At 35.4% G+C, this 15,913-nt stretch overlaps 1 protein-coding gene across 3 annotated transcripts in view; it reads right to left on the bottom strand.

Annotated features, from left to right (window-relative positions):
- Positions 1-15,913, bottom strand: part of LOC145664061 (uncharacterized) — a 71,337-nt gene that overhangs the window by 46,402 nt on the left and 9,022 nt on the right. For 2 of the 3 annotated variants that reach the window (XM_081730399.1, XM_081730397.1), the window contains exons 2-4: positions 12,958-12,981; positions 6,719-6,927; positions 5,376-5,499 (exon numbers count right to left, since the gene is read on the bottom strand). In XM_081730399.1, coding sequence (XP_081586525.1) covers positions 5,376-5,499; positions 6,719-6,927; positions 12,958-12,981 — 357 coding nt within the window. The remainder of the gene's footprint in view (positions 1-5,375; positions 5,500-6,718; positions 6,928-12,957; positions 12,982-15,913) is intronic. The other variant, XM_081730398.1, reaches the window with a different exon arrangement.

Here is a 15,913-nt window from a genome sequence, read left to right as displayed (position 1 = left end):
GAAAACTGGTCTGAAATATACAACCATGATTTATTGGAAGATGAATTCAACAATCCTAGTCCTATACTCCTTAGAATGTTTCTCCGGAAGACTAAAATTACATACCAGTGAAAACAAAGTATGGATAATACACGGTATAAAAAATTATATCAGAAATAGAAGAACTACACAGAAAAAGTAAATACAGCTTAAGAAAATCCTGTTTAAACTATTACTAGAAGTACAAAAAGGTACTATTAGGCCTATACCGTTCAACTATGCGTACAGTAAAAACGGATCTAATACGAAAATAGAACTAGTTAAGCAGTAATAGAAATAAAGAAGTGTGGAATATTGTATAGAGTAACAAAAAAAGTCAAAGGAAATGCATATAAATTAATTGAAACTAGTTAACTTAAAACTTATCATTCAAAAATACACTCTCCAACAGTAGTTGATATTTTCATATATTATTCAAAGAATGGACGGTGTTAGGTATCAATTGACCAAGCGCCATTTTCCGATTTCCGAGATTTTTATATCAGTGCGTAGGAGACAATGTAAATAATGTTTTAAAAATGTTTGAGAAACCTACTATTTGCTTAAACGTGCAGGAAAAGCTATTCGACCATGCAGCAAGAACTGGCTCGTAATGGCAACATGTTTGTGTTTCCTTCAATATCTCAGAACCATTGATGCTTAACACCGTCCAATAAAAGGTACATTTTGAACATATAAATAACCATCTTTACAAAGCGCAGAATTCAATAAGTATAGTTTGTGTCTTGTACTATTGAAAGAAATGAAATACGATTTATTATTCAAAACCTTAAGAATAAACAATCCTGTGCCCCAGATTGCATCATTCAAAACTGTGTTGATGAACAAGCACTCTACTTATCTGGTTAATCATTCGCTAGGTACTGACATCTTTTAAATTAGAAAGATAATGTATTGTTTTTAATTATAAACCAATATCATTATTATAATCTGTTCGCATATTTAAAATAGTTAGCCTAAGAAGGTAATAAATTTATGTAAAAAAATTGAATAAACCCTACACGTTTTTTAATGAATAAAAACATATCTACTGCAGTACGAGATTATGTTCAATATATATATACAGGGTGGGCCATTTTAATTAATCCACGGAAATATCTGAAAAATGATAAAACATAGAAGAAATTTTTGAAGTACACGTTATATATTGCTAAGGGGGAAAACCAATTCCGCCAAAAGTACCCCTCCCCCCCCCCTAAATGGGGTAACGGGGGGTAACTTTGAAATGTCAAATGGGAACATGGGTCGAGTAATACCTCGTTCGAAAGGTCTTGGAAAACTAAGTAACGCTGTACCAAAATATGTTTCATATTGTGCACCAGTTTCAAAATGGCCGCCATGATATGGTTCGGAAACTCCAGTACCCGTAGTATGAAAACCATGGAAGGTAAATGAATGGAACAAAATTGAAATACGTAAATATCATAGGGCATATCGAATGATGTAATCCCTGTGATTCCAGTGGCCTCCCTAAAGGGGTCTTGTGGGCTAACTTCAAAATTTCAATGTCCGACCGGACAACGGTTCGGGCGTACGCTTGACCTACCCAATGCTGTTTGGAAGGCAGACTTCATGCATAGAGAATTGGTGCACTAAGTTAACGCGGATGGCCACAGTTACATTTTGATTAACTATTAGCATTCATGTCATATTGTGAGCTTGAGGGACGAAACGGTGTGTACGTATATCCCTGAAATGCTTTCTGAATAACCAGCACGCATTGCATAAAAGTTTCTCTTTTTTTAGTCACTACAGCGTCATCCTTACAAACAAATGTTTCAACCACATCATACCTATTTGTAAGGTTAGCCTTAATTTACGAATTAAAGTAGAGTTCTCGTTTGAACTTCCACTTTACTTTCCACCCCACCCACATACAGAGCGCAGGGAGAGATTATTTTGCAGGACTTGGATTTCTCTCTATACATTATGGCAATTTTACTCTAATATTTTTATCTCTGTTGTATTATTCTCGAGCCTTGGAACGCCTCCGTGGTTTTCCTATTTAATTTTCGTTATTTTCATTTATGTCTAACCGTATTCATACTATGGGCACTAGACGTTTTCTTAGACACAGTCACCATGTCTTTGCGATCATTTTGAAAACGGTGTCTCATGTCGAAAATTTTCTTACAGAAGCTGTTTGATATTAATTTGTCTATGTAACGTGATGTTACTCGCTTCAAGCTGCTATTTGAAATTTTCAAGTTGGCCCCGGATACCTTTCAGTTGGCCCTTGGAGTCACCCCGACAACACCTCTCGATGTGCCTTACGTCAGTTAGCTACTCCAGTTTTTCTTTTGTTGATTTATCTCCAATCGCTTTCATACTACGGGTACTAAACCTTTTCTCTGACACGGATACTATGTTTCGGCGGCCTTTTGAGACCACTGCCATTTCACATCAATCGTTTTCTCCTGCAATATGCTAGATTTTGCAAGATTTATCGAACGAGGTACCACTCGACTCATGTTACTATTTGAAATTTTGAAGTTAGCCCACAAGACCCCTTTAGGGAGGCCACTGGGATCACAGGGACCACACCGTTCGATATGCTCTATGACATTTACGTATTTCAATTTTGTTCCATTTATTTACCTTCCATGGTTTTCACATTACGGGTACTGGAGTTTCCGAACCATATTATGGCGGCCATTTTGAAACCGGTGCACAATATGGAACATCTTTTGGTACAGCGTTACTTAGTTTTCCAAGGCCTTTCGAACGAGGTATTACTCGACCCATGTTCCCATTTGACATTTCAAAGTTACCCCCCGTTACCCCATTTAGGGGGGGCGGGGCGGGGTACTTTTGGCGGAATTGGTTTTCCCCCTTAGCAATATATAACGTGTACTTAAAACATTTCTTCTATGTTTTATCATTTTTCAGATATTTCCGTGGATTAATTAAAATGGCCCACCCTGTATATATACATATATATATATATACTGCAACACTTAATTCACTGGGGCACATATTTTAATATGTGGTGACATTTGTCGCATAGATTACAAGGTTCTATATCTAATTAATCATTGATTGATTGATTGATTTTTGAGTTTTACGTCCCGGTCAGCAGCGAGGCTATATGAGACGTGGACCTACTGATTAACGTGGAATTCGAACCACATGAGCTCCCTCCGGGAATTGAACCCGGGTCTCCCATCTAATTAATCATGTACAAAATTCAAGGCGAAAGATAAATTGGGTTTAACCTTGAGCACTGGTTTCAAATCTTTGAAAATAAAAATTATACGTTAATTTTGTCACTAAAATAGAGAGTTTAAGACTGTTGATTGTAATATATTCCCACAAAAGTTATTAGAGAAGTTGCACTTAAATGATTTGAATCACCCTTGATCGAAGAACAACAAATTATGCACATTTCGTTTGTGATAAACTAAGTAATGTAACTGATTATAATTCAGATATAAAGGGTATAAAATTAGGAGTGCCACAAGAGAGTGTGTTAAGACCATTACTTTTCTTACTGTGTGTAAATTGTCTTCCCGATTTCGTAGAGAACATCCTTTTCACTTTTTACAGATAATACGTCCCTTTTAATAACACAAAAATATGAACATATTACACAAAATGTTGGTAAAACCTAGCTAAGTTTTAGGCTAGATTTAGACGAAGCATTTCTCATAGCAAAAATCGTATCATCGATATCCTACCGTGTAAAGTAGCAAATACTATAGCATTTCACATGCCATGGCATATCCTGTGGCATTTCTTGTCGATAGAACCTGCTCTATTTCGTAGCATTTTCCACAGCATTTCTGGTCCGATTGCAGTGCCGTGGTGTGTTAAAAGGAAAGCTAAAGATTTTGTGTCAAATATCCATGTTCTTGTTTTGTGTGGGAAATTGAATTGTATTAAAGAAAAATGAGTTGGAGTAGGGATACTATTATTATGCTGATTGAAAAATATGAGGAGCTTTCTTGTTTGTACAAAGAACTTTTCGAAGGCTTCATTATCCATACGCAGGGATTTCTTGAACGCAATAGGATCCTCAGGCTTCAGTTCTTTCTCTACCATAGAAAGAACTGAAATATTATCATCCATCCGCAACAACCAATTCTTTGCCCATCTACTTCTTTTCGTTTTTAATGTAACCAGCGAGAACTGTTGTTACAAACACTATAGCTTTAGTTACTTCACGCTTTAGTTTCGGAGCCATAATTGCGCTCTTGTCCAGTGATTTGTTTGCTACGTCACGACAAGATGCTTATCAAAATGCTACCCTGTAAAAGCACCATATACTTTTGATGCTATAGAAGATTATACGAGATTTTTGACAGCACATCTGCTACGAGAAATGCTACGATAAATGCTTCCGTTTAAAACTAGCCTTAAGGTGAATGCTAGACTAGCATCTCAAATTTAATGAACACACAAATCCCTCTTCATGAATCCGCCACTGGTAGTGATAATTCACTACTTCATAGCTAGTGTTTATATACATACAATATTTATATGGTCTCTTAATTTATTTTAAACCTTTAATACACAAAATTAAAGATGGTTGATTTTGGAGTATTTTTTATTCCTTGACATTTTAACATGATTTCAGTGGTCATTCCATAATTTATTTTCACCCGCCACAGCTTGAATAGAAGAATAATTTCTACATTTACACTCTTGATGAAGAATAACATTCTTAATTTGTAATTACATAGTAGATAATTAATTTAACGTCCCGCAGACAGGCCATTTCGGCTACAGAAGATGGATGACTAATGAAAATGAATTATTATGAAAGAATTCTAGAATGAAAATGGAGAAGGAAGCAAGAAAATCCAGGGTCACGAGGTTCTCGACTACAAACTTAGAGGCCTGTGACCGAACCAGGGACCTCTCACATTAGAGATGAGCAATCTGCCACTGAGTCTCCATGTCCTTCAGCGTTTTCTAGGTTTCCAATCAGTGTTGCCAGCCAATTGCAGAGGTTCTTTTTAATGTTCTGAGTGACTTCTTAAAGTTTCTATCCGTCTTCCATCCTTAATGCTTGGGGTGTAAAATGGTCTTAACTCTATGTAGAACTATGTTAATAAATAAAATATACCCGGGGATACCAAACCAAGGATTTCATTTCATATCTAATTAGTTACGCCTAATATAAATTTTAATATTGAGTTCTCAAATAATGAAATGGTCAACAGCCTTGAATTTTGTGTGTTTTGTCTTCGGTTCGATACCTGGCGAGTGCCCTCTTCATTAGGCTATATGGCACAGCTATTAAGACAACTAAAAACAAGCAGGAATTTTGGTGTTCATCATACAGTTTATGCAATACAGGAAATAATTAAAGACTAGAATTATTTTTAACTTACATGGATCCACGAAGTAGAATGTTAATAAATAAATTTCTCGTTTGTATCGATTAACTTTTTGAAAAATTTTGTTTTCTAAGAATGGATAAGTGTTGCCTTCTACTTCTACGTCCGCAGTAGGAATCTGTAAAAACAAATTAAAATTATTATATGCACAGAAAAATCAAAACTGGTTCACGTTGTTTCTTGTGTTATATCGACAATACAAGGGTTGCCATATTACCGATTTTCAGATCCTATAGCCGTCCCCTGCTTAATCATCTCTTAATCACGAAAAACCACCTGCTTTTTTGGATTGGAGAAAAATCTAAGACGACTTTGTTGATAAAGTGTTGTTATATTTAACGTAACCCGCTACATCTCTGTATCAATCTCAATAGCGATTGAGTTAAATTTGGAGTAGCGCTCAGTCTCAGGCTGTGAGCTATTTGCTCAGTGCGCGTGACAGATATAGTGAAACCGTGGTAATTTTGTATTTAGTACGATTTCAAGTAGTAATCTTTAAAAATGATTAGAATTCTATAAGAATTGGACCAAGACGCCTGAATATGTCTTACATTTCTTATGAAAAAAAAATAGAAATTATTTTGTGTTTCTTAGAGAGAAAACCGTATGAACAATATCTGCCATATCTTTTTTTTTTTTTTTTTTTTTTTTTACTTGTCTTATAGATATCCTTACAATTACATTTATCTTGCTGTACTTAATACTTACTTTACAATTCGGGACCCATTTGTTGAACTTAATAAAACATTAAAGGGAAAAACTAAATTTGTTTTACCTTAGTTTCGTTAGAAAAGTACATTGGAAGAGTCACTCAACAAAAATATCCTCCAGAAAAAAAAAAAAAGTCCGAAGGATCCCAGGTCAGTATTTGTAATACACAAGTTCACATCAGTACTTACGGTTTACAATCCCCCGCTTTTCTAATTTTAAAATATGGCAACCCTAACAATAGTGGAACGTGTGACTTGGCTCAAGCGGAATGGGTGTTATAAGAAAGAAAAGCACGACTTTAACTGATATTGTAGCACAGAGGCATGTACTGAGTAAAAGATAAAAAAACAATATAATTTATTGCTACATAAAAATTGAATTTGTCATAAAAAATAAAAAAAAATATGGGAGGAGACTTCAGTATTATACAAATTCCTCCTTTAGGAGCAGAAATTTTGAGAACGATATAACGATGGTTTCATGTCACAGAACACTACCGTATAACACTGTTCTGTGACGTGAAGTTGTGTACTTGCTTCGAATTCCCATATATAATATTTTGCTATTTTGGAGAGAAAAATATTGAAAAATGCTACGAAGAACATCTTTTAGCACAGTATACTTACACCAACTTGAATTCCAGCAATGAATCCGTGGTCATCATACAGAGCGGCGAATCTACTGTCATCGAGAAGAGTCGCTGGTGTTCCGTAATAATCTCCATCGTCTATTTGTCCAGCGCTAGCCTCCCACACTCCTTTGCTTGTTGCATTCTTTAAAGTTCTAGGAATACTGTAAAAACTGTTAATCACTTTGCGTTGGCTGTCATATCTCACTGTCAACAGGAAATAAACGAACAATGAAAGACTGTTTAACATAATTCAGAAAAGTTTTTAACGAATAAATATTGCAGGTCGTGATTTTTATAAATGTCATTTTAATTTCTACGATGCTTTCCTTAATTTTCGTTATTTCATTCTGTGTTGAATTTAATTATTTTGTCTCTATAATCAACAGCTTTTCCCCCAAAGCCTTTAGCTCACCTGCAAATGGGCATTTCCTTTATTATTATTATTATTATTATTATTATTATTATTATTATTATTATTATTATTATTATCCTCTGAAACGGATGTCGTTCAGGCAATTGGTCCCCTGCGTTTGAGAAACACATGCCTTTAATAAATTGTACATTAATATACTAATAAAAGCGTGAAACTAATATGTCAGTGGATAATCTTGCCCTCTCACCCTGACAAAATCTAAAATGATGCTATTGCTATAAAATCAGTGTGCGAATTAGGTTATTGATATTCGGAGGGATGAAAATGACACCTAACAGGATACAGAGATCTAAAGGTGGTGTAATAATTCAAAATATGTAAAACTAAAAAATGTAATGAGTATGGTCTCTCTGTAGGTCAGGGATGCCCAACGTTGTTTGAATCCATCGAGCTACTTGTCCAGTTGGGTATCACGTTGCGGGCCACAATTTAAAAAAAAAAAATGAAAGCACTGTCCTTCCAAACATCACTTTTTAAGAAACGTTTTTGTAAAAGTTAAATACCAAAAACTGAGGTTTTGTAGTTGTAAATATACTTTTTTTTTTTTTTGAAAAGTTGTTTATATGAATTTAAGACTACTCCATTTACATTTATATGGAAAACTGGCAAATTTGAAAATATCCTTGTTCTAATATTTATTTTTCCCATATTGGACATTATTAATACAAATGATATTTATTTCAAAACTAGTTTAGCTTTCCTTGGGCTGTAAAAGCCAATACCCCATGCCATAAACGTCGTCAACACCTAGTGGCCCACTTGCCGGTAAATGTCGATAATCGATATAGCGATAGTTCGAAGGATTTGCGCTAGTGTTCCAGTGACGGCATGGTTTCGTCGAGTTGCAACAGATATTAGAGTCGAGATGCTGAAGTTACTACATTATTAGAGAAATTCCTGATCTAAAGAATCAAATTAATTATATCATGCAAATTATAAGCTACCGATACAAAGCGGCCTTGGCTCAGTTGGTAAAACGTTGACTTCGATTTCGGCAAGTCGTGGGTTTAGTTCTCGAGACCGGACACAGAGCTTTTCCAGGGCGTTTCATCATTCACACCACAGATGCCTAAAGGCAGTAAAAATATTTTTTTTTTCGAATGTACTGGTGCACCCCCGTCATAGAATCCTGAATCCAGCCATATTATATATATATGGGTTGGGATGTTTACGACTGACATTCAAAGGGTTTAAAGTACGCAATAAACAATATTATTTTGAAGCAATAAAACATAGTATACACTAAATGTGGTATACACCCTAAAAATCGTAAATGTCCTAAATATAGTATACACTATAGTACCTATGCAATTTCACAATTGATGCAATTACAAACAAATAATATAACTACATACAATGTAAGAGAAGTAATTAACTCACATGTGACTTCATTGCTAGTACACACGGATAAAAATCTAAATTCTTTGATTTCCCTTGAACTTGTGAGTTTAATATTCGGTTTAACGTACCGGGCTTGATAAGAATAACGACACAGGAGAGAACTTAAAACAATAAACTAACTTATAACATCGTTTGATAACTACATTTAGTATTCAAATAGTTTGATTGATATTGAAATAATTGAGATAACTTCCCAGAAGCTTTCAATTTTAATTATTTTTGCTCCTTCCAAGTATGTAACACACGAGAATTGAAAAGTCCAATTCAAGTGCAAAATTACAGGGCTCCAAGTACGAATCTTACAGAGTAAGGATTCGGGGGCCCTACTTTAGAATTCTATCTCATGAGTTCCTAGTATGCAGAATGAGGTTTAAAGGACCTTCTTGCCAAATGTGCGATACTCTAGTAAATCCGACAGTTTTTAGGGGATTAAACCCCCGACCACACGCTCTGTTCCTTGTAACCCCGCGGATGTGTGACACCTCTAGACCCCTTTCATTGCCTCCCCTTCAATTTTCTGAAATTACGTTCCTGTCAAGAGGGCTCAAAATCTTTTGCTGGGGGCCCACAATCTGAACAGCCGCCACTGATGAAAGACAAATAATACCATTAATCGATTATCATCTCAAGGGACTTCTATCTTAGGAAATTTGGGAACGACACCGGCTATTCTCAGGTTCTCGTAATCAGGTGTTGAGTACCTTCATCCAACTGTATTCAATATATGTAATAAATATCACATTATGGCAGTTCCTGCTCTTTGGGATTCATTCTTAAAAAAAAAAAAAAAAAAAAAAAAAAAAAGGCCATTAAACTTCGCCTGTAAAATGAAGTCCTATTGTTATTGGTTCACGTCTTTTTAGAAGAGCGTAGCCAGACATTCGATAAAACAAAATATAAGGGTCCATGTGGCCGTGGCCATACCCAAGGTGACCCCATCATAAATATATATCTGTTCGCATGTAATTAGTTCTATTTCAGAGGTAGTATGTAAAAATTATTATTATTATTGACTCAAGGAGCCCAGGCGAGAATCCCCGCATTCCCGACCGGGCTAGTCCGCCCCTGACAGCGAGAACTTCATTTTGGCCGCACTCCTTCGATTCGTCGCGAAGAATCCCGAAGAGACCAACACGAACTATCGCCAGTCATATGCATGCGATTATTATTATATATTACCTTTTCGAGATGAATTGTTTCTAAAGTGAGCTACGGGGGTTAAGAGTAACCCCTTCCTCTACATCATGAAGTGAAAAATATTGAGGTGAGTGCGTATAATTGTATGAATTTCGATGGCAACTGCCGCCGATCATTAGAAAGTGAATATGGAAGAACTATGAAATAAAGTAAATAGATGCGCGTAATTTTATTATAAAATTACATAGCGAACGCATTGTATCTGATCACAAACGATTATCATCGAATATACACAATTAAAGGAGCACTCTGAATGGCCAAATTTAAAAAGACCTCAACGATTTATCCTTCTAAATGCGACGTCTCCTTCATCGCCTCCGTGGCGAAGTCGGAAGAATCGCGCTTAGCAATCACAAGGTTGGCAGTCCACGTCCACTCCGGTCTACTTTTTTGTATTTTTGGACTCACTTTAATGAAAACAAATCACGTATATAGGCGATTTAACATATTTTGGGGAGTAATTTTGTGGTTCATTGGCGTTTCGTCGCGTTTCTGCCGCTGGTGGTAATTTTCAAAACGGAAGTGGGGCCACATTGGATCGTGCCTGTGAGACATCCATTTTTTGCCGAGACGTCGCTAGTTGCCCATCGCTAGTCCATCGAGCTTTCGGCATGAGATGGCTTGAGTTTCATGTTTTTTACATTATAACTTTTATTTTTCTATATTTCACAAAAACAAAACTTCCATAGAAAATAACCTGATAAACAGAAAATATGTATAAAAAGTACGTTTGAGTGTTCGGGCCACACATCACGTCTTTACGAACCAACGGTGGGATATTTTTATTTCCCCAATATCAAATAAACTGGATAAAATTTTAAACTCGACAATCTGCAATGTATATTAATGGCTCGTGAAAGAATATAATTACTATAAAGAAATACCCGAAGAGATATATTTAAACTGAGATATATATATTCATATAACATTAGCCTCGATGCTCATCAGGGCGTTAAACTTCCTCATATCTAAATGCTTAAACAACATCCACTAATACTACTTTTATTACTCATTTTCAACAATTTACTTTGACAATTTAGATTTGAATTCTATTGGCTATTGTTTCCACATAACACTTTCTATTTTATTATGAACGAAACAAGAATTTTACAATATTGAAACCGTAAAAGTGTGCAATTTGCTTAAGACATTACACACCAAGACTGTCTCCCCTCAATTAACAGCGATGTGTTAAGAGTAGTGGGTTAAGCGTTGGTTTTACATCTTAGTGGTCCTGGTTTCGATTCCGTTTGGGTAATTAAAGGATTTGTTTTATTGTTTGTAAATGTTGATACTTCCAATGTAAGATAACATGGAAAATATTTAATTTCTCTCAGTTTTTCTGTCAAGACGATTTTCTTCAGTGCACTCGCAATAGAACAGTGACCTACGAAACACGTCTACAAAAATACGTCAGTCGTATCAACCTTGATTCGTACTGTCCGGGAACGTAACATGTTTAGAGAATAACTGATGATTATGTAAGACATATCGTTAGTATGGGTCAAAAATACGATTGATCAAAAACAAAGATTATTGTTTCCCAGCAATTGTTTATGTTTCTACTACTTCTACTACTACTACTGTTGCTAGAAATATTAATGTTTAAGCAATTCGCCATTTCAGATACATTCCATATCACTAAAAAACTTGAAATTAAATAATCAAAAACTCCATATAAAATATGTAGCCAAGTCTCGGCTTTCCAATAATAATAATAATAATAATAATAATAATAATAATAATAATAATAATAATAATAATAATAATAATAATAAAGGAATAACAAATTGTCAATACATCCGAATAAAGAAAAAATAATTGCCAGGATGGGATTCGAACCCGGGTGTCTGCCATACGAGTTGTTTATCTTTCTTTAATTCAACCAAACCGTGGTATTGTTGGCCAGTGGCACCTCACGTCCTTTCGACCTATTCCATATACGACAGGGACACGAACACGGAAATATCGAGGATACTTAAAATTCCGACTTTGGTCTTCACAGTGATTCGAACCCCCAATACGCTTCACCTCAAATTGTCAGTAATCTGCCATAAATTCCTCATACAAAGATAAGAAAATAAACTAACATTTACAGAAGATAAAAATACAACTTTCTATTTCTACACGTGTTGATACAATTCAAAGAATGCGAAAATAATGTCTACAGTCTTTTCTTCTCTAAAAATTAGAAGTTAAGGTGAGAAAGAATAGTAGTAATGTAAATCGGGACCATCGTTAAAAACGATGAGGTAGCCTCAACTTGAAGAATGTTTTGTGATGTTTTCTTCATTGATGAAGGTTTATGTAGCTTGTTTTTGAGTCAAAGAAGGGACATCGAGTAAGTCATTGTAACACTCACATAAGGAACGTCTCCTTATACGATCATTAGTATCTTATGTATGATCTTACATGTAAAGATTTTAACTAGCTAATAGTTTGAGTGGTAAGCTGAAGTGACGCGGTAGGTAAGTGGTTAGCACATTGAACTTCTATTCGGCGAACCCGGATTCAAATCCGGGCCTGGTTCAAACTTTTTCAAATGTTTCAATATCAAATTCAATATATACTCAGTGTGACAAAATAAATGTTGGAATGAGGAGAATTGGAAAAGGTCTGTCAATGGTGACAATCATTTACAAACTTATTTCCAGCAGCAGTTGTTCTAGATTTGATATTTTCATCTACTTTCAAGCATTTTCTGATTCATGTGTGGTCAGTATTTTTATTTCTTTGAACATACAGTATATAATGAAATAATACATTACATACACAACAATATTGTGATTAATATATGGTGTTCATTGGAAAACACGCTCTGAGCCATAGAGATTCATCTCAGACTGGAGAAAGGTTTTGTGCGTCAACTACTTACAATTTTACTTGCATAAAGACCTGACTCAGTGCTACCAACTGCTATCTGTGCCGAGAAAAGTTACATGTAAGTTGGGTTGCATCTACCCAGGCGTTTTACACACTGCAAATTATCTGGACCCAAAGTAATGGAATTAGAGCACTTAGGGGGGGGGGAAGATAGTTTTCCTGGTGGCTGTACAATTGTAATTTAAAATATTTTTAGGAAAGGATTTTTTATTTTATCATAATTTTTACTATGGTCTAAGTTTGCAATATTGTAATGCTTTAATATTAAACAGATTAATTTTGAAACAGTTAAATAGAAATAATTATATGAATTATATTACCTCTCAAAGCATTCCACAGTGGATCTAGAATAAAGAAAAACTAATTAAACAACGTAAAATTGTTTAGCTATTAAACACTATAAAATACGAGGAGTGTTCTACAATTATTCTCCCTAATATACGAGGAGTTAAACGTAAATACTACACCTTTAGAAGTATGTGCACCAAAATAGAGGACAATGTCATTGATACTAGTTTTGATCCATGTTTTGCAGGTAGCAAGTGCGTCCGGATTATGAAAATGGAGAAAACTGAAGTGCGTGCTGTGATCAAATACTTGCAGATGAAAGATCTAACAGCAACAGAGATGCTCGCTGAAGTCAATGTGTTGTGTGATTGTGACTTCTCTTGCCAAGTGATAACAAAGTCCGTTATTCCTAACAAAGCTATAAATATGCAAATGGTGCTAATTCTCCTACACAGATTGTACGCAAGAAAACGTTAAAATTGTGCATGATCTAGTAATGAATGACAACAGAATAAGTGTGCAAAATAAGTGAGACCACCGGTGTATCCACTGATTCAATAGAAAGAATATTGCTTGAAACTTAAGAATTTTTAAAAATACCTGTCAAATAGGTCTGAAAAATGTCAACTGTAAATCAAAAGAGAGGAAGAATGCGTGCTCCAATTTAGTGATGATCAAACGGAATCGTGATATCTGTTGGTAGATACGTAACCGCTGACGAGACATGAGCACACTATCTTGAACTTGAAGGTAAACAGCAAAGCATGAGTGGTATCTCAAAGGATCTCCTCCTCCCCGCAAATTCAAACCTCAACCATCCGTTGGTAAAGTTATGACCATAATGTTTTGGAGTGCAACGGGGATTCTTTTCATTCCTTATCTTAAACACGAACAAATTATCATACCTATTATGCAGAGGTAATTCCCAAATTACGGGTAGCCATCAAGAAAAAAAGGTGAGGAATGTTACGCAGACAAGTTATCTTGCATCAGAATAATATCCCCATCCACAGCACTTACCACACAATGGCAGCAATTGAGGCTACAGGGCACATCATCTCTACTACTCAGTTCTCGCTCCGAGCAACTTCTATTTGTTCCCAAGTTAAAACAATACATTCGGAGGAAGAAACTTGAAAATGATACGCTTGCTACACATGCTGTGTAACAATGGCATGCTAACCAACCGCAGTTTTTAAGTGTAACAACTCTAGAACATTATAAGCGACTTTGTGGGGAAATAAAGTTCTTTCTATATCAGGGACAATAATTATTGAAGACTCCTCATATATTTAAGTACAGTTTTATACAAAAAAAAATATTTGAGCACATATCTTCTAGAAGCATATACTCTCATCTGCAGAGAAAAATTTTGTATTGAGCAAAGTCATTAAGTGATCTTGCGAAGCTTTTGTAACATTACTTTGCTTTTCGTTCGTCATTTAAATTCCAGAATAGGAAGATATATTCCATTATTATTATTATTTGCACTGGAGATTAATAACAGGGTTTAGATCTATCAATAGACCTGCTGATTAAGTGTGTCCTCAAGAAACAGTGATACTAAAACTTCGTTTACTTAATATAATTTGCATTCAAGCAAGTGAAGGCTCAACAGGGAGCATATACCAAGTGGCCAAAAATGTCCGTGTCATTTTGAAAACGTCGCTACTTCTTCCCCTCGAGCAATCGGAGATGACTCGGGAAGAAGTTGAAAACGCAGTTGCGCACTTTTTTGAGTTACATGATAGAAATTTCTGTAAAAATGGCATTTATGGCATCTACTTGTTCGTAGAAGAAAAGACGTTGTAGAAGCGAATGGAGGCTATTTTCCTGAACAAGTATTGTGTAAACGCCTTGCATGCGCGCAACTCTGGGAAAGATTTTTCGCTCCCAAAGTCATAACTACCTATGAAGAAGAGAAACCAAGAATATACACACCCATAGGCTTCTATATTTATTGCAGGATTATCAGAAAATAAAAGCATGTGATTGACCAATATATCTATTGTGTGCTACAGATCATTAAATAAAAAAAAAAAAAAAAAAAAAAACACTATAGCCTCACAAATGGTTCACATTCAACTAGCTGATACGCGGCCAGTGCAATCGGTTCCCAGGTGCCATTATTTCTGACTTTCTACATTGGAGATCGTTATCTATTATCTCAGGTAGCTCCCGAATTGCCCCATCATGCTGAATCAATAACGAAAAATTTTAGTACTCTACTCCCACCGAGAATAAAACCAGGAACAATGCACACCGAGGTCGCGAATACCAACAAATCGGTTAAACTAAATAATAATAATAATTTAACATTCATTTTCTAATGTTCTATTCGCACCTGCAAATGGTAAATTTTGGTGCTCAGTCATATAGTAACGATTTCTTTTAAGGAAGAAAAAAATAGTTTAGACTAATCTACTGAAATCTTGTGTAGGGTTAAAGGTAGAGCTTATGAAAAAAAAAAAAAAAACCGTTTCGGTTGCAATATAATACTAATAAGTGAGTTTCAGTGTGAAACTACGATCGACTTCCAAGCTATGTGAATTCAATACTCTAACTCGAAGTACTACATCTATAACTATTGATTACAATAGACGAATAAGATCAAAGATAGCTTCTTTCCCGGACGTTGAATCCGTATCAAAAAGCCATTACTCACCCTCTGCTGCCGTTTTTGCTCGAAAGCAGTGGTTCTCAACCTAATTCCTATCACGACCCCAATTTTATCACATTCTCTTGCCAGCAACACCTCCCCTATAATTTCTGGTTTGTAATAAGCTTGTGTAGGATTTTTAATATACGCAGCTCTCACAATATCCATTAATTTTTATAACAGTAGAATCCATTTCTTGTATATACTGGATACAAGCTATCCACTGCTACTATCAGAAATGAGTTAGGTACCAGCTTTACAGCGGATGCTGGGAGTGTCCGCTGTTTTGATTCAAACACTGGTTCACATGTTTCACCAGGTTGGCAGCA

The sequence above is a fragment of the Thermobia domestica genome, chromosome 11 (genome assembly GCF_964235325.1).
Source record: "Thermobia domestica chromosome 11, izTheDome1.hap1.1, whole genome shotgun sequence".
Classification (NCBI taxonomy): Eukaryota; Metazoa; Arthropoda; class Insecta; order Zygentoma; family Lepismatidae; genus Thermobia; species Thermobia domestica.
Note: the sequence above shows the minus strand (reverse complement) of the source record. Positions and strands in the feature narration are given on the sequence as shown.